The 27,506-nt window shown below is 41.2% G+C and overlaps 3 protein-coding genes across 5 annotated transcripts; 1 reads left to right on the top strand and 2 right to left on the bottom strand.

Moving 5' to 3' along the window:
- Positions 1–1,846: 1,846 nt before the first annotated feature.
- LOC137283259 (dynein light chain 2, cytoplasmic) lies at positions 1,847–3,761 on the bottom strand. Its single transcript, XM_067814686.1, has 2 exons — positions 3,677–3,761; positions 1,847–2,618 (listed from the first exon to the last, which is right to left on the bottom strand). The coding sequence occupies exon 2, from the start codon at positions 2,610–2,612 to the stop codon at positions 2,343–2,345; it is 270 nt and encodes an 89-aa protein (XP_067670787.1). The 5' UTR covers positions 2,613–2,618; positions 3,677–3,761; the 3' UTR covers positions 1,847–2,342.
- A 2,987-nt stretch (positions 3,762–6,748) lies between these two features.
- LOC137283250 (glutamine synthetase-like) lies at positions 6,749–8,707 on the bottom strand. Its single transcript, XM_067814679.1, has 2 exons — positions 8,557–8,707; positions 6,749–7,929 (listed from the first exon to the last, which is right to left on the bottom strand). Exons 1-2 carry the CDS (start codon positions 8,705–8,707, stop codon positions 6,749–6,751), a joined length of 1,332 nt encoding a protein of 443 aa, XP_067670780.1.
- A 3,576-nt stretch (positions 8,708–12,283) lies between these two features.
- LOC137272120 (zinc finger protein 184-like) lies at positions 12,284–27,119 on the top strand. Of its 3 annotated transcripts, none has more exons than XM_067804646.1 (6): positions 12,284–12,335; positions 17,414–17,498; positions 18,364–18,440; positions 20,717–20,911; positions 23,435–23,690; positions 24,190–27,119. In XM_067804646.1, the coding sequence occupies exons 1-6, from the start codon at positions 12,327–12,329 to the stop codon at positions 26,415–26,417; spliced, it is 2,850 nt and encodes a 949-aa protein (XP_067660747.1). In that variant the 5' UTR covers positions 12,284–12,326; the 3' UTR covers positions 26,418–27,119. The 3 variants fall into 3 exon arrangements, with proteins under 3 accessions (XP_067660747.1, XP_067660676.1, XP_067660609.1); XM_067804575.1 differs by having other exon boundaries at positions 17,414–17,516; XM_067804508.1 differs by lacking the exon at positions 12,284–12,335 and adding an exon at positions 16,086–16,854 and having other exon boundaries at positions 17,414–17,516.
- Positions 27,120–27,506: the final 387 nt, after the last annotated feature.

The raw sequence follows: 27,506 nt of genomic DNA, 5'->3' as shown, positions 1-27,506 counted from the left end.
CCCTTGGGAGTTGAGACTGGTAATACAATGTGACGCTGAGACGGACCTCCAATGATCGAGGGAAACAAATACCTTGCAAGCAATAATTGCGCTATATGAATATCCTGTAATAATGTTTAGGCGCCGAAATATTTCCGCGGAAATGTTTAATCTACAATGTATTTGGATAATAAGGTAAACGTGTTGGCTATAGAAGTAATTTGTGCTTTTTAGCGTAAGAACGTGAATGTCTGTGTGTGTATGCGTGTGTGAGTGTGTGTGTGTGATGGTGCATATGTTTTTGTGTGTGTAAATGTGTAAATGTTTGGATTTGCGCGTTTATATGAGGGGCATGGGTGTGTTTTTACTACCCATGTGTTTCATAGGTCTTATGGACGGATTCTGCTTTTAAACATCTGTAATAATGCCATGTCTTAATGAATTGCAACATGTGCAAATTGATGAACTATATTTCTTCTCTTCTTCTGTAAACAAATGTTGAAGGTAAGAGTAGTATGTGAGAGCACGGGCACCGTGATCGGCTAGAACACACAAGTCGTACGTAAGTTGTCGTAAGTTGTCTTCCTGCAGACTGTCGGGACGTCACAGTCACACGTGTCCGACCGCAAACATACGCGTGGATGTGGCTAAAGTGGTTCTAGGTTTGATCCATATTTGTAATTGTTCCGATTGTTTCAGGATGCAGATGTGGTATATATTCATGTTTGAATGACATTATGCGATGAATATATCTTAGCAGCTCGCAAGCCCATGGCTAGTAAAAATCCAGTCGGGTCAGTAAATCTCCGGTCACTCGCGTGTTTGGCTATTGAATTGTGATGGGATCATTAGTAAATAGACCACACTCTCCGACTTGTTAACTTATAACACACTTTTAAATCAGGCAAGTGTGTTGTCTGATGAATATGTACACCATATCAACAGCTTAATTATGAAACCCGTGTCGTGCAGGCAATATCTTATTCCAATCTAATTTTGTAATCTTGGTTAAGTTTCTACATTCAGATTTCGGTTTAGTGAATGAATTTGCGGGCTTTTAACTTTCAGGCCAAAATTTGGAACCTATTTCGCACACTGCCTAATGCTGAAACTTTTGAAAAAAAACTTTAAGTGCTGACGATCAATTTGGCCCCGAATAGGAGCAGTGAGGTAGCATAGTGGTGAAAGCGTTGGTTCGTCGCGCCGAAGATCCAGGTTCTATTCCCCACGTTGGTATGTTTCTGGTGTCCATGAACTTGCTGGAATATTACTGAGAGCGCCGAAAACTTCCTCCCAAATTTCACTCAAGGGAATGTAGGCGATAGGGTAGCCAAAAGATTAAGGCGTTCGCTCGCGGCACTGAATTCCCGGCCTCGAGTCCCTGCATGAGTACAATGTTTGAAGTTTCCATTCTGATGTCCCCCGCAAAAGTGTAAAAAGCGGCGTAAAACTAAACTTACTTACTCACTGGCCCCGAAATCCAAGATTGCTGGGTCAACATGACTATACGATTATGCTTTGACAGATCTACAATCCTAGAATTATGATCTGTTGAGACATGCTATTCGAAGACATAATCACCGTATCCGACCTCAGGTAAGGGGCGCCACTCTTCATAACCACTTATAGCCCTAGGGCACCCGGACACCATTCACACACAAGAAAACAAATCACACCAGGAGAGTGAAATCTGCATGGATTTAAAGTGAGTCTGGTTTTACGTCGACTTTAGCAGTGTTCCAGCAAAATTACAGCGGGGTGCTTCAGAAATGAGCTTCACAATTGCAAATTGAGAAATCGAACCCGTGCCTTCGGTGTGTCGAGCGAACGCTTTAACCGCTAGGCTAGATTTTCATACAGTAGACAGTTATGTCGCATTTTTTATTGGTCAACACATAATAAATAGGTAAAAACATATCATATAATGCTTCAGATATATTCCACGTAAATCATACAAAAGGTGGAATTCATTGATGTACATCCCTTCTTTACATCATTATAAATGTTCAGTGGCAGTAGAAGAAAACATGACAAAATAAATCAATGACTTGTACTGGCACGTGTTTTCTTGCACGTCAAGGACAGCATGCTCTGCATGAAAGTCACATTCCAACGTCCTGATCTATCTTCTTTCATCCACTTCCGGTCACACGCCATGTTGAACGAACGATCGCACTGTAAATACCAGATCGGTTTCATGCTTCGGGCATTGTATTGAAACCCATGTTGTTCCACACACTTTAAGACTGTTTTACTTATTGGGGTAATGCTCCCTATTTTCGGTTATGGGAGGGTTGCTACATATTATTAGAGGTCAGACGGTACGAGGAGTTTATATTCATGGCATTGCGTAGGAAACAAGATTATCCTGATTTGAAGAGGAGAACGGCCACCTGTCCCAGATAGAAGTAGATGAAGTGTTTGGTCTCGTGGGTGACGTAGCTGCCAAAGTTGCGTCCGACAATACAATGCCATGTGGGGTTGTACTTCTTGTCGAACTCCTTCTTGATGTACGCAGCAATGTCCTTCTCAATGTTGTATTTTTCAAGGGCTTGTGTGGCGCAGTCTACAGCATCTTGCTGCATGTCCTCGCTCATGTCAGCATTCTTGATGACGGCTTTCCTCTCAGACATGGTGTTCTGAAGAACAAAAACATTTTAAAAGTTCTTGTATAAAAACGAATAAAACTTGCGTTCAGTTTGAAAACCAATGTGTGTGTGAATGAGTAAATTTAGTTCTATGGTGAGTTTAGCAATATGGCGGCGGGACACTATAAATGGGTTTCATTCACACATTGAACACATGTGGGGAATCGAACCTGGCATGATGGGTCAACACTTTAACCACTAAACTAAAAAAATGTTTTGGTCATTGATATTGCTATTGTTGTTGCCATGTTTACAATACGTATGTTTATAGATACAAACAAATTTTGTTAACGCCGCGCTCACAAATACAATGTATTTCAGCTATATGACGGCGGTCTGTAAATAACCGAGTCTTTGCCAGACAATCCAGTGATCAACAGAATGAGGATCGATCTACGCATCTAATTCGAGTAGATAAACAAACACTGCTTAGTCATATCATAAATATCTCTCAGTCATATTTGTCCACATAGTAGCACTCCCTTATTTACACTGGTACTACTCGTAAATAACAACTCCTTGTCATTGGTTTCTAGAGGCTTACCACGCGGTCTGGTGGTGGAACCGCAGTCGTTCCCTTGAGTGAGTTTCTGAGTGAATTTGTGAGTGAATATGGTTTTCCACCGCTTTTAGCAATATTCCAGCGATATCACGGAGGAGGACACCAGAAATAGACTTCACACACTGAGCCCATGTGGGGGAATCGAACACGGGTCTACGGCGTGACGAGCGAACAGCCTAACTACTAGGCTACCTCCGCTGCAACACGTTCCCGTGAGAGAGAGAGTGTACTCCGCTTTCAGCAATATCACAGCGGGGGACGTCAGAAACAGACTTCACACATTACATCTATGTGGTGAATAGAACCCAGACATCCGCGTGACGAGCGAACGCTTTTGCCACTGAGCTACCAAAACCACCGCTAAATTTGCAACGACTGATATCAGTTTTTAAAAAAATACATCAGACACTAAAGTTTACGCTTTTTATGCAACAGAATAGTTTAACTATTCAGAACAGAAAATGGGAGAGAGAATATGTATACTTACGTTTTATGCTATGTTCAAACTGATTCCAATGTTTATCGTGAAGTGATTTGCAATATGTCACAATTTCAACGGCAGGTCAATATATACGCTCCGGAGCAACACTCAGGTAATAATCCCATGGCAACTGGGCCGTGCTAAGAGAAGCAATTCTATTGGTTAATTGTTGTATGATGACTGGCTGAGGCAGGTGTACTCTTTAGGGGGTTTTAACTTCCCGGCATGCCAAAAGCGCGCGATATCAAACTTCTGTATACAAACGCTGTTTCACCTTGGTGATAAGTTCCGCTTCAGTGACTTTGGAGCTTCAGCGCATACGAGTTTTCATTCACTCGTGGGGTCCAATAATTGATTATGCTCCCTGTTTTGGAAAATATTGTTGTAATCAAGGATAGTTATTTCAAATTCAACCTGGGTTACAACCATATTACTGTCAAGGTGTGTCCTATATATAGATCTACACATAAATAGCAAATAACCGAATCTCAGGATCGGGAATATACTTCCGATTAAAATCCGTTTTGTAATTTGATATTTCTTTTGTAATTTGATATTTAACTATAAACAACGCCGATCAAATTTAACTTATCATTTCAGTGATCTCTATAAAGAAGAAAGAATAACGTAAAATCAAATCTCGGGATGTGATGCTAATCTGTCAGAAAGACAGCATTCAAAATCTCCTCGGAACTTCTCGGGGAATAAGGTTGACTAACGGCTTGTCTCTGAATGTACATAATTTAAATGGTAACAAATAATCACATTTAAATTGAAAAGGAGCCCCAGTGAGATGTGAGATTCAGAACCTGAGGGAATCTAGACTTGCTTATTTAGGGTTTTAAAACTGCAGGGCGGGCTAAGCACTTCAGGTCCTGTGATAAAGTGGTTACAACGACAAGCATTTGTTAGAGTATGGAAGGATATTTGAAATATGTGATCGTCCTGAAAAGAGTACACGTACAACATGGCGCCGTTTTGGCCTTAAAACATGTTTGGGGGGACTTCGGAACGTCGGAAATTTCGGAAATGTTTCTAATTCTTTGAACTCACCGCCTCTGTGGTGCAGTGGGTAATGGATCTGCCCAGAGAGGTAAAAGCAGATGTTTCCATACCAGATGACATGTGTTTCCAATGCTTTTATTCACACTAGTAGGAACATTCATACATTGCTACACAGAGACCATACATCATACATGATTGTACGTGTTGCAGAGTCCTGACATACTATATACTATCTGTCCACACTATAAATAATGGTGACCATTTACTCATAGGTTCATTTGGTTGGTTGTTCATTCTGGCAACATTTCTTTCAAGGTGACAACAACAAAAAATAACCTTTTCCAGCCATTCTTATCCATTATACTTATACCACTTCCATGCATAAATACAGACGTTGATCATCGAAACGGTTTGGTCTATACCACCAACTTCTAGAATGCCAATCAAACATCATGAGTATGAAGTTGTTGATGAATGGTTCGTTTGGTTTATAAGTACCAATGTTGGGGAATCTGTGCTTTTGGCGTGACAAGCGAACGCTGTAAGTATAGGGGAAAACATGTCTCTGAGGTTTTGGTAGACAGTGTAAAACAGGATGGGGAGGGAAATACCGAGGGGCCACCAAAACCGAGAAGCGTTTTATCTAACATATACCGTGATAGATAATTACAATGTAGATGATCATTTAACATTGTTTAATGAAGCTACATAGCAATAACTGAAGCGCAAGTAAAATCAATTTAATGACAGTATGACTACAAAAAAGATAATTCAACCCAACTTCCATGGGCCCAGTGAATGTGTTGTAGAGTGTCTGCCCACACATGTGAGAGTTGCTCTTACAATCTCCCTAGGGTAAACATTTGCACTTTTCATTTGATATCAAACGATATTTGTCAATTGATTTCAAACACTCATATATCATTTGAATGTTGATGTTGAAAAAGAGTCAGGAAAAGATAATTACGAAAAGTAAAACCTTTGACGAGTTGTTACTAACGAAAAAAAGGACCTGGGAAGATGTCTTACTAACAAAACAAAAACCTCAAATGCGGTTATTCCGTGAAAACATGCGATGTCAAATAGTGAGAAGCACACTTCAGGTTTATATCTAGGACACTTTACCGCTCCTATGCTAACAAAACGCATCGGATGCAACATCTCTTCGCGGCACAGAGGTGATGTGGTTTCTGTCATTGGACGTAATGCTAACGTTAGCTGGTTTGGCCTAACTCGGCAATATTCCAGCTATATTGCGACGATCTGTAATGAATCGAGTCTGGGCCAGTGTGAACAACAGCATGCAGTATGCTTTGCTTGTTCAAGGTGTTATGGCTTACAGTGAGACGTCGCATCTATTGCAATACAGAAGTTGTCTAGCCATAAAACGTGTTCCTCCTCATACTTTATACTAGTTTAAGAAACCGATTGCCAAGAGATTCAACCTATAAAAGGATAAAGCGTTAGGACCCCGTCAGAGAGAGTATATACTTTGATGCCGTTTTTTGCATGACAAACCAGTTTCCTATGTTGTGGTGAAGCTACAAGAATACATTCATCCGTAAAAAAACAACAACAACTAAAATGCCTCATTCAGATTCAGTTTATGGTAAGTGCAAAACGTCTGCCTGTTGTTTAACGCTGCACTCACGCGATATTCAATATGACGGCGGTCTGTACCAGACAAGCCAGTGATCAACAGCATGAGTATCTAACTACGCACTTGAGATTCGATGTTAAGTGTCAAGCAAGTCAGCGAGCCTGACCACCCAGACCCGTTAGCCGCTTCCAACAAGTATGGGTTGCTGAAGACCAGTTCTAACCCGGATCGTCACGAGTGCTAACGTTAGGACCTCTTTGGTTCCTCCGTTCGGTCCAGACTGCTTGCTGCATATGACCAGGAGTGTTTATTTGTCATTTAGTTTTGAAATTGTAACAAATGTTACAAAGGAGGTTGTATTGCTGACTGAAACAATACAAAATATACCATCTTATAATAAACCGTGTTGTTCCACTATTTTCCCATATAAAGCAATAACAACATGTGAACTTTCAAAACATTTCTGACGATATTTACAAGAAATAAACCTTTTTTTCCAAACCGAATCGTTCCTCGTCAGTCGTTAAGTATTTATACTTGGCAATCTCTCCATCCCTTTTGCATTTCACAAACCACGTGACTAGCTCGCTGCCCAGAGCATCCACCAAAGCCTCATCCTGTTCCAGCTCCTCCAGAGCTTCAGACAGAGAGCTGGGGAGCGTCTCGGCGTTCTCCCTCGGCCCCGGGGATGGGCACTCCAGGTTGTTCATGACACCATCCAGTCCAGCAGCAATGGTAGACGCTAAGACGAGGTAAGGATTGCATTTCCCGCTGGGTAGTCTGTTCTCGATGTATGTACTCGACGGACCGTCATTCTTGATTCGGAAACATGCTCCACGATCTTCTATACCCCAGGTTATAGCTGAAGGGAAGTACGACTGATGAATCCGCCTGTAGCAGTTAACGGTGGGACTGGAAAAAGCGCACAGGGCTCTACTGTGCTTCATAATGCCAGCAATCCACTGTTTGGCAACAACAGATAGATTATCAGGAGTGTCAGCATCATAGAAAAGGCTGTCTCCAGATTTGTTCCAGAGAGAAAAATTAAAATGAGCTCCGATTCCAGTGGGTGTTTCATCGTTGTCTGGCTTTGACATGAACGTGACAGTGACAGTGGCACTTTTCGAATCTGACATTTCCATGAGACCTTGTTTCAGGTTCAACACCATATCCGGGCTCTCAATGCCATATTTCGGTCTTGTGACTGCTTCAAACATCCCAGGACCAAATTCCGGGTGGTACCGTTCAACATCGATGTTCGATCTTCTGAAGTTTTTGTCAAAATGAAGTAAAATGTCGGCATATTTGTTCAGAGTCCTTTGACAGTATGCTTCTTCGCCATCAAACACTGGGTCCATTGTTTCCTTATTCACCATTCTAAATTCAATTTCATACCCAGAATACAATTTGTATCCAAGTTCGTCCAACCTGTTCAGCTGTTTTCTAGCAACGTATCGCGGACACGCTTCCTGCGGAAGACCGCCTTTCTTCCATCGAGGTTCGCACAACATTTCACCGACCTTGACCCCATCACCAACCCATGGGACCGGCCTCAGCGTGTGAGCGTCGGGAAAACACAGCATGTTGCCAGCGTTGTTGTTCCTGGGATCATCCACTAAAACCTTTTCTGTTCTTGGACCAGCTAACAAGAACCCTGAAACGAGATAGTTTTGATGATGAGTATATGCGCTTCTTTGTATCTAGGGCGGTAGGGTAGCGTTTTGGTTAAAGCTTTCGCTCGTCACCCTGAGGTTTGATTCCCGAGTTTGATCCCCCATGAAGTGAGGTCCCGCACTGTGATATAACTGGTATATTGCTAAAAGCAGCGTACATGTAACCTCATTCACTCTTTGTAACTGAAAAACTAAAAGCACCATAAATGTTTACTGGATCAAGAGTCATTTGCTACACCACACTTTGACGAGCGAACGCTTTAACCACAAGGCTACCCCACTGTCCGGTGTGCGTGGTTGGCGCTGAAACCTCAAATCAAGTAAATCCGAATATTATTCCCTGTCAGTCGCAAGTAAGGCAACTTATATAATCGGTTCATTTATTTTGAATCTCTGACAGAACAGAACAGGGACTAACTGCTTATTTGCTTTCTGTTCATTGCGGTAAGAGTGAGTAAGTTTAGCATTACACCTCGCTCAGTCTGTAAATATTCGAGAATATTCAACCCCGGTTCTTCGGTGTGACGAGCAATCGCTTTAACCAATAGCCTACCACGCTTTAAGCATTAGCTTACCCACTATTGTACACATACATGTAACTGACTTACCTTCAAACATCCCTAGCCCGTTCTCCAAGTAACTAGCCGCGTGTCGTCCGGCCACCAGCTGACCGCGATACGTGCCGTTTAGGTCGCAAAGGGATAGCCGGACGTAATCGTATTCGGCTATCTCTTTCTTGACTTCTTCTAGATTGGACATTGTGGTAATGAGATCGGACGAAATCAAAGTCTATCAGTTCGCTGTCAATCAGCCTCTGTTGCCGGGTGCTGTTTCGGCATCATTTATATAGGTTACCATTACTGGGTAATTAAATACCACATGGTACATATTGTGATAATTATCCACGTTCTTTTGTCCATCGCCATCAGTTCAGACATTAGTGGTGGGAAAAGTTGCGTTATGCCTTACCGACGTAGTTTGTGTATCGAACAAACCGTTTGTAGCATTTCGACCTGTCGTAAATCTGTAGTTTATCATAGACTTGCGAATGAAATAGATCTAAGAACGTGTTTTGGATCAAGAGCCTGCATTTGTGTGCAAAGGCTGAGAGAAGGGGGAGGGGGAGCTGAGTGGGGGTGGTGCATGCGTGTACAGTCTGTCGATGTTCACTTTTATCATTACGATCACCGACAGCCTCCATTCCTACCATTTCATGTCATGCCTCGTATTTCCTCTCCCAGGACATACGTATAACATATAGACATGTGCCTATTTACCGACATATCGGGGCAGATTGTTATTTTTGCCAGCGAGGGTCAAGGGACAAGATTATGACTTAGTTTTTATATGGCTCCTGATGCAATAATATACATCGTTACACTACCATTTTTCGGCGAGGAAGAGCATCTGTTTATCAGTACCACACTGAGATATATAAATAATCGTGACCAGACAATCAAGTGATTTCCATAATGGGCATCGATCAAGTCAAGCCTGTCCACCAATCAGCTTCTCCCATCACCGGTCTCTTCTGACAAGAATTGGTTATTGAAGCCTCCACTCAAGAAAAAACAGATCACATGCAAGTGTCCGAACTACAACACGCAAGCACACACACACGCGTCGCTCATAGAATAAGCAATAAAATGTTACAGATTGAGTGGGTAAAGGTATAACTGCTTTTAGCAATATTCCAGCAATGTCACGGCAGGGGACATCACAAATGTGTTTCAAGGTTTGTGTACATGTAGGGACTCAAACCCGGTCTTAAGGTCTGACGAACGAACGCGTTAACCACTTGTTTACCCTGCCGACCCTTTTGCAAGAAAAGTTATTATGAATACACAATGGTATTTAGAGAATTGTTAATTGTAACATGTGTTATGACATTAAACTTCCTCAGTAAAGTAGGATTATAATGCTTTTGCCGAGTCCCATCCGAGATATGAACTCACACTCTCAAATCAATGATGCACCTAATCGGCAGCTCTTAAACGCAGTCATCAATCACACTCATCTTTCACAAAACCGTTGAGCAATCAATCACACTCATCTTCCACAAAAAATGTTCAGCAATCAATCCCTCTTATCTGCCAAAAGAAATGTTCAGCAATCAATCCCACTCATCTCCCGCAAAAATGTTCAGCAGCCAATCCCAATCATCTTCCAGAAAAAAAGGTTCAGCAATCAATCTTCCGCAAAATGTAAGTTGGACAACCGGCGGTCTTTGCAAGTGAACATGTGTTAACTGGTTCTCATGGCCGAAAGTAACCTGCCTTACAGACCCTGAAACAAACACATCCAGAAAGCATATAGAAGTCTACATTCCCATAATTTCCGAAGGTGAAGACGTCTCTGGACTCGTTTTTCTTATCTTTCATGAATATAATGTAGGAACTGTTTTGTTTGGGTTTTTTCAGTGAAGTGTGTCCATCTCAGAGATTATAGATGTTAGTCTAGGTCGAAAGGCATGAGTCCAAGTAGCGATGTCATGATGCACAATAATGAACTTACTTAATTACTTAATAACTTAATTACTAGTACTTAAGCTGCTTTGGTATCAAGAAGACTCGTAATTAATCATCCATCTGTCAATCCAGTGATAATAGCTACACAACAGCTGTCGCCATGGGAACACTGGACTGCTAGAGCGTGACGGGCAGTAGTTGTATTAAACAATAATCCTCGAGAGACCATCTGTGTGCAAGGAATGTAACTAAGGCAGATACAAAGTTATGTCCCGCTTTCGCTTGTTTATCGCCGCACTCGCCAATATTCCAATTATATGGCGGCAGCTTGCAAATAATAGAGTTTGGACCAGGCAATCAAGTGATCAGCAGCAAGCCCATCGATCTACGCAAGTGGGTAATTCGCATGGAAGAACAAAGGAGTCAATGAGTGTGGTAGTCCAGTGGTTAAAGCGTTCACCCTTCACGTTGAACACCCTGATTCAATTCCCACATTGGTGCAATGTGTGAAACCCATTTCTGGTGTTCCCTGACGTGATATCGCTAAAAGCGGTGTAAAAGCAAACTCACTTTATAAACACTTTCACGGTCTTTGGGAAACGTTCGTAAAATATTTGAAGCTTGAGTGCATTAACTTGAATTGTAAGAGATCATAAAGTTAATCGTGGTTTATGAAGTTGAAGTCATTTGTTGTTTGATTTGAAATCATTCCGCAACAATCCTTATGAAAACTTTGATCCAATACAAACTAAATCACAAGCGAGACACATTCTATGGAATATTCCAAAGAATATTAACGTACCGCGTGAATTACACTGCTGTCAATGAGAACTGTTTAAGGTCAGACCCCTGAAGATCCAGGGCAGAGTAGGCCTTCAGGAACCCATGCTTGCCATAAAAGGCGACTTTGTTTCGTGTAAGAGGTGACTAACGGGACTGGGTGGCCAGGCTCGCTGACTTGGTTGACACGTGTCAGTTGTCATGCTCCTATTGGTATCAATGGATTGTCTGGTCCAAACTCGATTATTTACAGTACTACTCCACAGAGCTGGAGTATTGCTGAGTGCGGCGTAAAACTTAACTATCTTACTCTTTCGGTCATGTTCATCTCCATTTCATAAGAACGTCATGCATGTACATAATTGACACATTTGAATACTGTTTGAACATTTGAACACACGCATGCCGCACATAGCACTCTGCTCTGCGGTTCGCCAGACCGCATGACATTTTGACTGTAACTCGTATCCGAAACTCCTACTCAGACAAGCTGTTCGATCGATTCTACAATACATATATTCATATTCATGGCCCGATCGTGCTATTAATCCTTTCCACGCTTAAGGGATCCGGTGTTAATATTCCCGGGGCTAAATGTCTTTTTCTTCCGTCCCAAAGTGCGTGGATTGATGTTCATGGTTTGTCTGGTCCAGACTCGATTTTCCATAATGAAAATCCGCCGTCACACAACTGTCGGAGGAATGTTGTTTGGCGCAGGAATATACTTCAAGTGCACATCTTCCATCAGTACTCTCTGCTGCCAGAGCTTCCAACCGAAAGGGTACAGCTGGGTAGCCTTGTGATTATAGAGTTTGCTAGTCACGTCGAACACTAGAGTTCGATTTCCCATATGGTTTACAATGTGTGAAGTCCATTTCTGGTTTCCTCCGCCATCATATTGCTGGAGTATTGCTAAAAGCGGCGTAAAACCAAATTCACTCAAATACAAAGAGAAGAAAAAGCTTGAAAGACCGGGTTCAAAGGGCCACGAGCTCAACGAATTTTCTGCAAAAATCTACTCTTTGAGCTATTTTTCCGCTCTGCGCATTTTGGCATTAGCCATTTTGCACCTTTCGGTTTCACTCTATTCCAACCGACAGGGCAAACAAAGTAAGGATTCCGTCTGCTGCATGCATGGCGTGAGTAGATATTATTTTCATTGCAGAGTCTATTATAATTATTAATCAGACGTGCACTTATCCATTCGCTTAGGAACCCGTGAAGGTCCCTGGGTAGAATAGGCCTTAAGCAACCCATGCTTGCCATAAAAGGCGACTATGCTTGTCGCGACTAACTTGGTTGACACATATCATCAGTTCCCAAATGCGCAGATCGATGCTCATGTTGTTGATCACTGGATTGTCTGGTCCAGACTCGATTGTTTACAGACCCCCGCCATGTAGCTGGAATATTGTAGAGTGCGACGTAAAACTAAACTCACTCACTCACCATTCGCTTAGGGTGAGATGTAGTTGCAAAACAGATGCAGGTTCAAGAACGCAGATACAGTGCACTGCAGTACAGACGATTCCCGACGCTCGTGAATGATGAAATGTGTTGTCGACGTCGGCGTTGTCCGTTTGGTTGTTGAGTTTACGGATTTAATTTCAAACATGACTCAAGGCTTCTGCTGCAAATAAGCAGCTGTAATGCTGCCCCGTAACGAAACGGCACCAAGCCGAAGCAGCCAACGCGATTAAGGAGCTGAATGAACAACAGAGGTGTTAATGCCAAAGATGAATTGTCATGATACAGGTTAACACAAGTATTTATAACCCATATAGTCATGATGAAACATAGCCAGTGTCATATATATCATATGTGCACATACAACATTTGCCAGGCAGCCATTGTTCCTGCATTTCGTCGTCTGTGATTTATAAAACAACAAAACGTGACGTCAATGAAGAGTGCTGTCACACTTGCTTGACGTGTTTTACTGCACAAATGTACATGTATAAAATGGATCATAAAGACATTATTACTTGAGCAAGTGTGTCATGCAATTTATACCAAACTCGTGCAAAATACAAAATTTCACACTCGTTATGTATTACACACTTGCTCGTGTGATAATCTATATGTACAGTGTTCCCAGAAATTATTGAGAAAATCTTTGGTTTTTTTCTAATGATGCTAAGAGTGGAAAAAGGGCTTTCACTATGAACTAAGCATACTAAATAAGGGAGACAACTCTTGAAGGTTTAGAAGGCAGCTCATTACGTCAAGAGTTATCTCCCTTGTCTGAGCAGACGGCTTCCTGTGTTGACATGGCAGAATTTACAGCAAGAGAGAAAAGAAAGCTCATTCTAGATGATTTTGAAAGGGGTGAGGCTGATGCTAAAGTGTTAGCTTGTAGACATGGTATTCCTCTGTCTACAGTATACAGAACTTTGAAGAATATTCAAACAGGAACCGGGATAGAGCACAAAGCAGGGGCAGGTCGGCCTAGGAAATTCAGTGTTGTGGATCGCCGAAGACTTGGGCAGATTGTGAGTAGGGGCAAATTGAAAAGTGTTGAGAACATCAGAAATGAAATGATTAGCAGAGGAAGTCCTCAGGTATGCAATGAAACAGTTAGGCAGGAATTACAGAGACTTAATTGGGTGAAAAAAACGTGGAATTCCCTCGCCGTTGATGAAAGATGCACAAAAGGAAAAACGTTTAAACTGGTGTCGGGCTCATGAAATTCAAGATTGGGATAATGTTTTCTTTTCGGATGAAAGTTCTGTTTGGCTTTTCCCTAATTGTGTGAAAATTTGGACCAAAGATACTGTCGAACCTATCTACCAGCGACCAAAACATAGCCCGAAGTTTCACATGTGGGGTGGCATATCGGCTCGCGGAGTGACGCCATTGTGTGTTTTCACGGGAAACTTGACAAAAGAAAGATGCGTTGACATTCTAAATGGTCACCTTCTTCCGACAGCACAAACATTGTATGAAGATGATTGGATTTTCCAGCATGATAATGACCCAAAACACACTGCGCGCTACACAAAACAGTGGTTGTCGGGCGAAAATGTTCAAGTTTTAGACTGGCCCAGTTACAGCCCAGACCTAAACGCAATTGAGAATGTGTGGGGAGTCATGAAGGACAGAATAAACCAAAAGGGACTGAGAAATATTGAAGATATGAAGGCCGAGGTGGTCCAATATTGGGATACCGTGTCACACGATTACCTACAAACTTTGATGGGTAGTGTGCCTAGGCGTATTCAGGCATGCATTGCTGAAGTACTAAAACAAGACTGAGACTGTAAAAAGATGATGTTTTAACATGTTTATGTAAGTAAAACGCCAGAAGTTAATAAACGTAATGAGTTACATGACGCAACATGATTCTCAATAATTTCTGGGAATACTATTTAGGAGATAAACATCATGTGTTGGCCAATTTCCGGGTGTTATTGAGTATTTGAAGCACGGGAATGCATTTGGAACCGACGGCGTCAGGTTTCAAATGAAATATTCCCGTGCTTCAAATACTCAATAACACCCGGAAATTGGCCAACACATGATGTTTATCGACATTGTAAACAAAAAAGTAAACCAAAGGGGTTTTACTGTCTGCACTCGTTTACATCGAGTATGAGTACAGCAGTAAAGTGTCATCAGCAGGCCGTTTCAGCTGGTTCCCATGGTAGCATCTGGAGTTGCTCATTTGTGACGTCATTCTAACTTTACGTCACAATATGATTTGAATGACGTCACCACTGTTGATGACACAACAAAACAATTGTTTACGTGTAAATACGCAGTGAATAGTCTTGCAGTTTCCGGGAATCTAATACCATTTGATCATGTTTTTCAACCAATCAGATTACAGAACACAGTGACTTTTGGTTTACAATTTTAAATATTATGAATACAAAACCGTCGACGTCATTACCAATGAGGTAATAGCAATGTGACGCTCTCAGCTTCATGACATCATAGCATTGTCAGATGTGTTATTAGTGATGTCAAAGCTTTGTGAGGTGATGAACTGGTGATGTAGTATCATTATGATGATTCAATTGTCGTGTAATCTATAATGTAGATGTCGCTTGGTTTCACACAAGGGATGTGTACTGTGGGAGCCTGTTTTGGATACCTCTCTGCTCTTTACCATTTCTGAAATGAAGTGGTCCGCGCGAGATCGCGTTGCTGATTGTCATATGACAACCTTATATTTTATCAGGTGATTTGCGAGGCCACTGTGCATACTTTATGAAAAATGTACCATTACCACTGGATTGAACTTATGTTGGTTCTAACGTCTAACTCTCGTTAATTGCAGCAAATTTATATTTAAGATGAATATAATATTGCGAAAAAGATTATTTCCCGAACTTCTTCGTCAAATGGATAGCAAAATTGGTGAATATAACGTTATTTCTAATGGATTCGGTTTGGCACTAAGAAATATGGTACATTGCCGTTGACAAGGCGAAATTTAAGCACCAAAAGTAGCAGTCTGTAAAAGAGAATCGGCTTATCTACGGATACACTTTCATGAAAGTATTTTCCAGCTGGGTCCCGTTTCACAAAACGATCGTAGCGCAACGATGGTCGTAAGTCTATGTTGAAGTGAGGGTGTGCGAACGATCTCTACGTCGTCCGTCTCTGGCGGTGTCAGAAGCGTCACAGCAGACAGGACGGTTTGACACATGCGGGGAAGTTTGCCACCGTTATCGTCTCAAGATTTATGTTGTAAATTATCAATAAAATAAACTATACCGTTTGCATTGTTTGAACATTTTATGCTCTTTGTCATTATTTCATTTATCAAACAGGTACCTGCCTAGTATTCGCACCCACACAAGCAAAACCCAAACAACACAACAAGAATAATGAGATCGCCATTTGCAAAAAGCCACGTGCCAGTATTATCAGCTTTTTCCTGTGACGTCACTGTATGGCGAAGACTGTGGTTGCTTCCTGTTTGTGCACGAGCGTTACACAAGGAAATGAGCACTGATATCAACCGTGACAGGTCCGATTGCTATTGTTTAATTGTATGCACACAAAAAAATTCAAGGTGTAGAAGCGTAACTGAGTTGTAAAAGCTGTGCGTAAGTGATTGATATATGTCAAGCAGAGTGTTTATGGTGTATTCAATACGAATGTTGTGGCGGCAATGTTTGAGTCTTAATTTAAGACGTTAATCGTCGTTATTATTAAGAAATAGACGTTTGCATATTTTATTGAAGTGACAGTCTCATCATGAGTCCTAAAAGAAAACGCCACGCTTACGATGCGTCATTCAAGCTGAGAGTTGTGGCACGAGCTGAGAAAACAAACAACTGTGCTGCTGCACGCGAGTTTGAAATTGATGAGAGGCAGGTCCGAAACTGGAGGAAAGAGAAGGCGTTATTGATGGATATGCCCAAGAGCAAAAGATCAAGGCGATTTACTTTATCGCCATTTATCAGACTTGAAGACATCCTTGCCGAGTGGGTATTTGACAGGAGGCGACATGGCTTCAAAGTCACAAGGAGCATGATTCGACTCAGAGCAAAGACATTGTACAAGGAGAAAAAGGAAGATTTCAGTTTGCCGTCATCGTTCCAAGCTTCAGCAACTTGGTGTACACGCTTCATCAAAAGGATGAATCTGGCACTAAGACAGAAAACATACATTGCACAGAAAAGCCCAGAACAAGGAAACACACAAGTGAGCGAGAATTGTTTTAGGCCGCTCTTTAGCAATATTCAACAATATCATGACAGGAGAGACCAGGGCTGACTTGTACAACGCAATCTTAGAGCTGCAATGATCGTAACTACCATTCTTCAACACAGGTTTAAGATAGTCGTAGCGCTAAGATTGCTTTGTGCAAGTGGGCCCTGAAGTGGGTTTCACGCATTGCACCCATAGGGGGAATCAAACCCAAGTCATCAGTGTGACATGCTGATGCTTTAACAATTAGGCAACCCCAACAACCCAAACACACAAGTAATTAATGTTATGACATTTTGAGGGTTTTTTTAGCATGTTTGATAAGTCTGTACAGTGTAAACCAGATTTTTAAAATATTACACATTTTTAAAGGAAAATATACCATGTTACATTTAATACCTTAGTGCAATCTGGTTGGATGGGAAATTTGTAGTGACCGGTCTTTAGAATACAGTTAATACTAGGAATGTTAATATGTGGAGTGAGGGTAGATATTATGGGATGGAGGAATACTGCTCAAGGTAATCATTGATAAATGTTGTGACATTTTCAGTTGGTGATGGAGCCATGTGGAGAATCTGTTCTTCATCCAGAGAGTGAGAGGTCACAAAACAACTACATGGACGTTGAGGTCCCAGGTGATGATAACCTTCTGTGTAGGTAACACATCTGTCTGTTCATCAGGCGTGGTGGGGTAGCCCAGTGGTTAAAGTGCTCGCTTATCTCACCGAAGGCACAGGTTTGATTCCCCACATGAGCACAAATTGTGAAGCCCATCCCTGGTGTCCCCTGGCCTTATAATGCTGGAACGTTGCCAAACGCGACTTAAAACTAAACTCATCATTCTCAGTCTCATGACAAGTATTGGTTTCGGAAGACAAATTCTAACCCAAATATTCATAGGTCTCTTCTGATATAAGGTACCTCATATACCTTGTAGAAAACTTCAGTATTCATTTCAGTTCAACCATCTTTTGTTCCACCTTCTCTGATTAAAAATGTTTATCTCAGTTTTGCAAGATCTATCAAGGCATATATAAGCAGCCACATGTTTGATTGCAGTCATCTCGTAAAGCATCGGAGAATGCAGATGTTTGTTTCGGGCATGATGTAAGGTATTGAAGAGAGCATGTCCAATACATGTATTTTGTTAGGTATTGTACCAGGGAAGATCTGCGTTGGAATTGATCTCCAGTAACCCATGCTTTTCGTACAAAGCGACTAACAGGATCAGGAGGTCAGGTCTGCTGAGTTGGTTGACTCATCTCATCATGTCCCAGTTACAGAGATGAATACTCATGCTGTTGGTCACTGAATTGGACAACTGCTGTTGGACAACTTGATTATTTACAGACCGCCGCCATATAGTGCAAGTTGCAATGTAAACCTAAACTCACTCAATCACTTACTGTTCTATGGTATTGTAGCAAGTACATTCTTGTGTTGAGACAAATGTTCTGCCATACCACTGTATGCTTGTTTATTTTCCATTTTGTTCATCAGACTGTGAGGACTGCAAGATGGAGTATGAAGGGGATTGTACAGTACATGGACCTCTCCTCATAGTTGTAGACACACAGGTATTTATAATGTATACTGTTGGATGATAATAAGTTTCTGGTTTACTGCCAGAAGACTGATATGCCTCAGGTGAGTAGCAGACACAGGTGTTTCCCATGCAACCTGCAGGATGGTTATCAAAACACAGGGGCGGTGGGGTAGCCTCATGGTGAAAGCCTCTCCCTCATCATGCTGGAGACCCAGGTTTGATTCCCCCCATGGGTGCAATATGTGAAGCCCATTTTTGGTGTCCCCTACCATGATATTGCTGGAATATTGCTAAAAGCAGCATAAAACCAGTCTCACTCATTTATCAAAACTTATGCCTTTTCAAATGGGAGACCTGTGAAGTTCTGGGGTAGAATAGGCCTTCAGCAACCCATGCTTACCGTAAAAGGTGACTGTTTGGCGTAAGAGGCAAGTAACGGGATCGAGTGGTCAGGCTCGCTGACTTGGTTGACACATGTCATCAGTTCCCAATTGCACAGATTGATGCTCATGCTGTTGATCACTGGATTGTCGGGTCCAGATTGGATTATTTACAGACAGCCGCCATTTTGCTAAGTGATTCATAAAACTAAAATCACTCACTTTAAATGGGAGCATATTCAGCTTTACCATGTTTTTATCCCCCAGGCATGTAATGCAGGGGGATATAGTTGACGCCTCTTCTGTCCATCCGTCTGTCTGTCCGTAATCATTTTGTTTCCGGAGCATAACTCAGAAACCGTTCAATATTTTTTTTTACCAAACTTGATAGATATAGTAATCTCAGCCTATGGGCTGTACCTTTTGCTATTTACAGATTTTTGGCATTTATATTTTTTTGTTTTTCCATTAAACATTTTGGTGTTGTGATTTATTTTTTCTCGGTTTCCATGGAAATGTTTCGGACATAGTCTCAAAAGTGAGAGGTGGGCTTTGTTTCCGGAGCAGAACTCAAAAACCGTTCAATATTTTTCTGCAAAACTTGGTAGATATATCAATCAGAACCTATAGTGGTGCCTTTTGGTATGTACAAGGTTTTGTGATTTATTTTTTCTTGGTTTCCATGGAAACGTTTTGGACATAGTCTCAAAAGTGAGAGGTGTGTTTCATTTCCGGAGCAGAACTCAAAAACCGTTCAATATTTTTCTGCAAAACTTGGTAGATATATCAATCAGAACCTATAGTGGTGCCTTTTGGTATGTACAAGGTTTTGTGATTTAATTTTTCTTGGTTTCCATGGAAACGTTTTGGACATAGTCTCAAAAGTGAGAAATGTGTTTCATTTCCGGAGCAGAACTCACAAGCCGTTCAATATTTTTCTGCAAAACTTGGTAGATATATCAGTCAGAAGCTGAAGTGGTGCCTTTTGCTATGTACAGGTTTTTGTGATTTATTATTTTCTTGGTTTCCATGGAAACGTTTCGAACCTAGTCTCAAAAGTGAGAGGTGTGTTTCATTTCCGGAGCAGAACTCATAAACCGTTCAATATTTTTCTGCAAAACTTGGTAGGGGTGGGCTTCATTCCCAGAGCACATCTCGAAAACCATTTCATATCTTTCAACAGATCTTGGCAGATATATGAAATTGTGACTTTGCTGGTTACAGATATGTGCCATTTATGATTTTCATGAACTGCATGGAAACTTAGTCTTCAAACTTAGTCTAAAAAAACAATGAGTAACTCTCAGATTATTTGTTCTTTCAAACATGTGGGGGCTGGGGGGATATGTCATCTTCTGATGACTTGTTCTTTAAACTAGGAGCGGTGAGGTAGTGTAGTGGTTAAAATGCTGGCTCATCATACCAAAGACCTGGGGTCAATTCCCCACATTTTAAAAACCTGTTTCTTGTGTACCCCCACTGTGATGGCTGAAAACCATACTCACTTCTTTAAACTACTGAACACTGTCTACTGAAGTGATGGCTACTGACAAAGCCAAGTCTCCAGCATGGTATCTACTTTACCCTTTTGAAAATCTTCATTTTCAATCATGGCACTTTCCACAACACCACTGATAAATGTATTAAGTTACAGACCCAAGTTATCTTCTTTTACAGACTAGATATGGACAAACTTATGCATGTGGAATTTTTTTTTTTTTTTTTTTTAAAAAACTAAAAATGGACAAACTCCATGAATGAACAACTTGGTTATTCAGGTGGTGCAAAGTTTCAATACAGATTCTTGTAATGCTGTACCTGCCTGGTTCGCAACAACTTTACCATTCACAATGTTCATATGAGCAGAAATATGTTTGTTAAATATGGAACCATAAGTATTGATGTCTGTATTGCGTTGATATTTCAGGAAATGTCTGAAAATGAAGACAGAGCATGGAAAACAATGCCCGTTGGTCTGGAGATTGAGGAGTCTAGGATCCCAGGAGCTGGTCTTGGAGTTTGGGCATCTCAGGACTTGGTACCCCGCATGTGCTTTGGGCCGTACGTGGGAGACCCAATCAAAGATGAGGCCACTGCTCAAAGATCAGGATACAGCTGGCAAGTATGTGTGGGGAATGGAAGAAATGCAGAAATATTTGGCCCACAAGTCTACATGACCAAAATAATTCCACTTTGAATTAATTATTTGCCATTTCATCAGAGAGGGACACTGATCTAGAGCAAACCAGTTGCTTTTGTTGTTGTTTATTTCATGGGTATCCTGATAACATCCCAGAATGCTTCAACATGATCTCTCCTGAACCACACATAATCATGATTGACTGTATAGGGACACAAACACATTCTTCAACAAAGATGAAATAGGATCAATTTGTGAGGCCTTAATACTTCAGTTATTATAGAAACTGACTGCAAAATCTAGTCCTTGAGTTATTGTAACTAATGGGATTGAAAGAAAACCGAAGTCAATTTATTAGGGGTGAAATAGTATGCTCTTATCATGGTGCAGTACATATTTCGATGAAGAGTTTGTTTGGTTCAGTCTGTTTTGGTTTGGTATATGAGAGATCATGATAATACAGAAAATTGACATCTAGCTAAGAAATGCTTAGATGTTGACAAAAATGCTTAGATTTCTAGATATTTTGGAAAAGGTTTATACAGATTGATACAGTAACACTACCAAAACTGAAAATATCGAAGTTTTGGATTGTATTACGGTATACTCGCACATGCAGGCACGCTCGCACACACACAATGGATGATACAAATAACCGCTTTAATTGTTAAGCTACTCCACTGCCCCACAATAATTGTCTCAACAGTGTTGCGTCCCTTGAGTTAAAAACATATGGGTGTGAGTTAAAATCTTGCTTCATCCTCCTTATATTTTAGAGTTTTTCAAGAGCATGCACATGCTTGTAAGTTTCATCCAAGTGGCAAGGATCAGAGATTTGCCTTGCATTGGGCTTCCTCCTCACAGAAAACTAACATTCAGTGATGTAATGTGAAGAGAGTTCGAGGATTTTCCATTACTCATTTGCTCAACTATCTCAGAGGCACCATTAAACCAGCATTAGTCTGGGGACATGCATGCAGCCACATGCACATCTATGGAAACACCCCCCCAAAGAAACACAAATGCAGAAACACACACAAAACATTGTATCTGTTACATAAGCTAGAAACAAATAATCTTGGATTAAAGACTTTGAATCAAACTCCTCGTAAACCTATCTTCGTTTCAGCACAGGGGAATGGGGTAGTCTAGCTGTTAAAACTTCAGGCTGAAGACCCAGGTTTGATTCCTGACGTGGGTACAATGTGTGAAGCCCATTTCTGGTGTGCTCCACCATGGTGGGGTCATGAGTTGACGTCTTTGTTTATGTGCCTTGAGCTGAAGGGCGAGGGTAGTGTTAGAAATTAGCTGAAATCTCACAGTTGATGATTGGTTCCTTATCAGTGATCAATCATATTAGAAATTGGTTGGTGTCTTTTTTCAGATTTTCCTATCTTGGTTGTTACTGCAGATACCAATGACATGGTTCTGTGTTTTGTTTTCTTTTTGTTTTATTTAGAAACTGCATTTGCAAACTTCACGTCCAGTGTGTGTGAGTGAGTGGGTTTAGTTTTATGCCGCTTCTAGCAATATTCCAGCGATATCACAGTGGGGGACACCAGAAAATGGTCTTCACTCATTGTGCCCATGTGGGGAATCGAACCCAGGACTTAGGCGTGACGAGTGAACACTTTATCCACTAGGCTAAACCACCATCCAATGTAAAATGATGCAGCTAGCTACTTTAACGTGATGACATATATATCGTGAACATAAACTTTCTAGCCTTCAAGAAATATTCATTCATGACGTTTAGAATGAGGGACGTGAGTTTTCTAGGAAATAAACAAGTTTTCAGGCCCTGACATCTTCAAAGATATGTTACATCCTCAAGTGTTTCAAACACTAAAACAGTAGTTCCAAAATCGTTTGTGTTCGATTATGAGAAAATGTGATCAATTGCTTAGTCATTTGGTCACTGCAACCAATCTTCGATTATTTCAATTAATCAGGACACCACTAGGGGAGGGGAACATACTCAAACATAGAGGGTACATCAACCTGTGGGCCCTGAGGGACCAGTAAATAATGTATTTATCTTACTGAACACCTCAATCTGAGTCATTGGTAATTTTGAATTGTTTGAAGCTCTGGTACAAAACTTTTTGTAGTCATTACTAGATTCTGCAGACGACAAGAAAACAGATTTAGAGGTATCTCCCTCCCATCAATTTGCATTCTTAAAACACCAGTAATTTCCATTTGCCATTCGTGATTCAATATTATTTGAGATAAAGAATTACTACCAAGAAGTACCAAATTAGTTCGGCATTCCCAGCAGGGTAATATCGAAATTATATTCGCTTGTGATTGGGGTACATGACTGAAAATTAATAGAGGTGGCCACAACCAGTCAGAAAGCAACATTTATGTGTGAAGGAAGATTATGTGTAAAGTCCAACTCACAGAAATACATTGTCGTCACCACATTTTCCCCCTCTCTCTCTCCCCCCCCCCCCCCCCCCCGACCTGTCAGATTGTTATTTCCTATTGTCTTTCATTCAGATATACACAGATGGACAACCTTCCCACTTTGTGGACGGCCACAACTGCAGCACCGCCAACTGGATGAGATACGTCAACTGTGCTCGTACAGAGGAGGAACAGAATCTGACAGCCTTTCAATACAAAGGTCATATCTACTACAGAGTGTACAAGAAGATTAGTGTTGGTTCAGAGCTGCTTGTGTGGTACGGACACAAGTATGGGAAGGAACTTGGAATCAAGAGACAGCTCAAACTTACGAAGGGCCACACAGAAGGTAAAAAACATTATCATATTTTCTTGCAAGAACTGAAATCTTGAATTCAATGTGTTTGTAGAGTGCAATATAGTCTCCAGGTAGGCCTGTAAGATACTAGCCTACAAAATAATTTACCAGCAGAAATTTGAATATGGAAACTAAGCAGATGATCACACAAAGGCTTGCTGGTAATATGATGAACGTTTTTATCAGACCATAATCTTGCATGACTTAAAATTGTATTATAACTTATCAAAAGTGGGAGAGAGTGACGTATTTAGAAAATGACCCCATGGAAATCCACTAGCCTGTCAGACCAGAGACTGTGGCGATACACTCGTACAACTGGATTTTTACTATCCACAGACTAGAGGGCCATTAGCTGTTTCACACACTGGTCATTGGGTGTCCTGATCTTTGTAGGGATAACATCAAACATGTTGTCCACATCACTGTTGGTAATATCTGTGCTGACATTTTCACTAGAGTACATCTTATCTTGATCTTCCATTTCCAGATATGTATCCATGTGACATCTGTGAACTTGTGTTCTCATCTGTGGTGTTCTTGTGGAAGCATCTGGAGAAGATGCATGGGGGGAAACTGACAGCTCAGTTGAGGTTCATAGTAAACACTCAGGGTGTTAACATCCATGAGTTTATTGAGGAGATAGAGAAACAGAAGAGTGAGACAAGGGGGATTAACATTCCTGAGATTATACAGAAGATAAAGTGTGAGGTAGAGGACAATAATGACATGAATGAGGACAGAAATATTAAACATGTCGGAACGGCATCCAAAATAGATAGTCAACAGAAACAGAAGAGTGACACAGAGGGCATTAATAACCCAGAGATTATGGTGAAGACAGAGCATGAAGACGAAGACTATGCGAAGGACGTAAATGAGGACAGAAACACTGGATGTGAAGAAGTGTCAATAGAAATAAACAATCCTCGAAAAAACAAACAGAAGAGTGACACTGAGAGCATAAACAGCCCTGACATTCTGGTGAAGAAAGAGCATGAAGAAAAGTACCATAGCAACGACATAAATGCGGACACCAACACTGAACACAATGGACCATCAACAGAAATGGAGAGTCACCAGAAACAGATGAGTGACACAGAGGACAGTAACAGCACAGAGGTTATAGTGAAGACAGAGCATGGAGAAGACGATCATAACCGTGATATGAATGAGGAAACAAACAGTGGACATGAAGGACCATCAATAGTAACAAATAGTCCCAAGAAATACAAACAGATGAGTGTTGTAGATGTCACTTACAGGTCTGACATTGTGGTGAAGACTGAGAGTCCAAGAGAGGGCAGTAACAGTGTCATTAATAGCGACAGAAACACTGGATGTGAAGGACCATCAACAGAAATAAATAGTCCCAAGAAATGCAAACAGAAGAGTGTTGTAGGTGTCACTAACAGGTCTGACATTGTGGTGAAGACAGAGAGCCCAAGAGAGGGCAGTAACAGTGTCATTAATAGCGACAGAAACACTGGATGTGAAGGACCATCAACAGAAATAAATAGTCCCCAGAAACATCAGGAAAGTTCAGACTTTCAGTTTCAGGAGGAGATAAATTCACCAAGTAAACCGAAGACGCACATGACACGTCAAAGAGGAACCCAGCCCTTTCCATGTAAGGAGTGTCAGAAAACATTCACAAAGTCACATGACCTAAAAACACACATGAAACTTCACGGAGTAAAACCTTATAAGTGCATCGAGTGTGAGAAAGTGTTTGCACTATCAAAATATTTGCAGAAACACATGAAGTATCATAGTGGGGTTCGTTCACATAAATGCAGTGAATGTGGGAAGGCCTTTGTAGAAGCATCTGAGCTCCAGCGTCACATGATCAGTCACACTGGTGTTCGACAGTTTCAGTGTAGTGAGTGTGGGAAGGCATTTAGACAGTCTGGTAGCCTTCACATACACATGAGGAGTCACAGTGGCATCAAGCCTTACAAGTGTAGTGAGTGTGGAATGGCGTTCGTGGTGTCGGGGAGTTTGAAACAGCACATGAGGTGTCACACTGGAGTCAAGCCATATCAGTGTGGTGAGTGTGGGAAGGCATTTGCCAAATCTGGAAACCTGCAGGCTCACATGAGGAGCCACAGCGATATCAAGGCTTATAAATGTAGTGAGTGTGGGAAGGCATTTGTAGGGTCAAGTAGCTTGCAGAAACACATGAGACGTCACTCGGGAGTCAAGGCTTATAAGTGTGGTGAGTGTGGAAAGTCATTTACAGAATCATGCAGTCTTAAGCATCATATGATTCGTCACACGGGGGTTGAGCTTTGTAAGTGTCCCGAGTGTGGGAAATCATTTTCACAGTCCTTGGACCTGAAACTACACATGAGGAGTCACAGTGGTGACAAGCCGTATAAGTGCGGGGAGTGTGGGAAGGTGTTTATGGGGTCATGTGACCTGAAGCAACATATGAGATGTCACAGTGGGGACAAGCCATATAAGTGCAAAGAGTGTGGAAAGGCATTTACACAATCAGGTAACCTCAAGATGCACTTAAGATGTCACAGTGGGGTGAAACCTTTCAAATGTGATGAGTGTGGGAAAGCATTTACGCAATCGGGTAATCTCAAAATCCACTTGAGATGTCATTCTGGTGTTAAGCCTTTTAAGTGTGATGAGTGTGGGAAGGAATTTACTCGATCAGGGACTCTAAAAAAGCACCGGAGATGTCACAGTAGCAGTAAACCTGATTGATCCTGGTCAGTGATGGAAGGTGTTTACTCGATCACATGGCATTGACACAAGTGGGAAACATTTACATAGTCTTTTGGAAAGACACCGGGGCTAGACCAACTAAAACTGTATCTTGCTGCCACAATAAAGGTGGAGCCAATGATTTCATAGGGGCATGTGAAGAACATGAGTGTTTGAAGAACCTTTCACAGGTGTTTGAAGAACCTTTCATGTCTGAAGAATCTTTCATGTGAACGTCTGAAGAATCTTGGATCTTTCATGTGTCTGAAGAACCTTTCATGGGAGTGTTTTAACCTTTCATAAGTGTCTAAAGAATCTTTCATGAGTGTCTGAAGAATATTTCACGTGAAGTACCTTTCATGTGTGTTTGAAGAAGCCTTCATGAGAATCTGAAGAATATTTCATGAGAGTGAAGATCTTTTCATTATTGTCTGAACAACCTGTAATTGGTGTCAGGAGAAGATTATGCTGTAAAACAGTTTGTGTTGGGGACAGCACATTGATCTTTGGCATTACTGGTAAACAACAGCCAACAACCTGTGAGGTAGTTTCCACAAGAGAAGTGTCTGTTTCAGTGACCAGTCTTTATAAATGTGATACTTTAAACACTGACACTGCAACAGATACCTTGACGTTGTAATGAGGATCTCTAGACTTCATGTTTGCAGGTCCCTGTACTTCTGATTAAAACCGTGCTACCAACGCATTTGTCCAGTACTTTTTTCTCATAATAACACACACACCCATTCTGCGTATTTCTATTATAAACATGAGAAACCTTGTATTGTATCATGGCACTCTCCTACCCAGAGTTCCTATGCGGCGAGCCAGCATAGTTTCTCTGCCACAGGCAAGAAAGATGTGACGATTCCTCAGATCTTACACAGTTCATTCAATATAATGTGCACATTTCATAACTGTTTTATTCTTATGAGTCTACACATCTCATTAAATATTGTTGTTAAAATGGTTCAGTTTCACTGAGAAATTATCCTAAAACGTGTAACACTATTTCGATTTGCGCAGTGATCCTTTGTTTACATGGGTTGTATGGCTCCACATGCTGTCATCGAAGCCTTATGGAGAATA

This window comes from Haliotis asinina, chromosome 1 (assembly GCF_037392515.1).
Source record: "Haliotis asinina isolate JCU_RB_2024 chromosome 1, JCU_Hal_asi_v2, whole genome shotgun sequence".
In the NCBI taxonomy this organism is placed as follows: Eukaryota; Metazoa; Mollusca; class Gastropoda; order Lepetellida; family Haliotidae; genus Haliotis; species Haliotis asinina.
Note: the sequence above shows the minus strand (reverse complement) of the source record. Positions and strands in the feature narration are given on the sequence as shown.

What these genes read in the sequence shown, in the direction of transcription:
- LOC137283259 (XM_067814686.1), bottom strand. Translation starts at nt 2,612, where the DNA reads ATGTCTGAGAGGAAAGCCGTCATCAAGAATGCTGACATGAGCGAGGAC.
- LOC137283250 (XM_067814679.1), bottom strand. Translation starts at nt 8,707, where the DNA reads ATGTCCAATCTAGAAGAAGTCAAGAAAGAGATAGCCGAATACGATTAC. An exon ending in CGGGCTAGGGATGTTTGAAG is followed by an intron (nt 7,930 to 8,556) that starts GTAAGTCAGTTA and finishes ATCTCGTTTCAG; the next exon opens with GGTTCTTGTTAGCTGGTCCA.
- LOC137272120 (XM_067804508.1), top strand. Translation starts at nt 16,405, where the DNA reads ATGAGTCCTAAAAGAAAACGCCACGCTTACGATGCGTCATTCAAGCTG. An exon ending in TCATAGTTGTAGACACACAG is followed by an intron (nt 18,441 to 20,716) that starts GTATTTATAATG and finishes TTGATATTTCAG; the next exon opens with GAAATGTCTGAAAATGAAGA. An exon ending in GATCAGGATACAGCTGGCAA is followed by an intron (nt 20,912 to 23,434) that starts GTATGTGTGGGG and finishes TCTTTCATTCAG; the next exon opens with ATATACACAGATGGACAACC.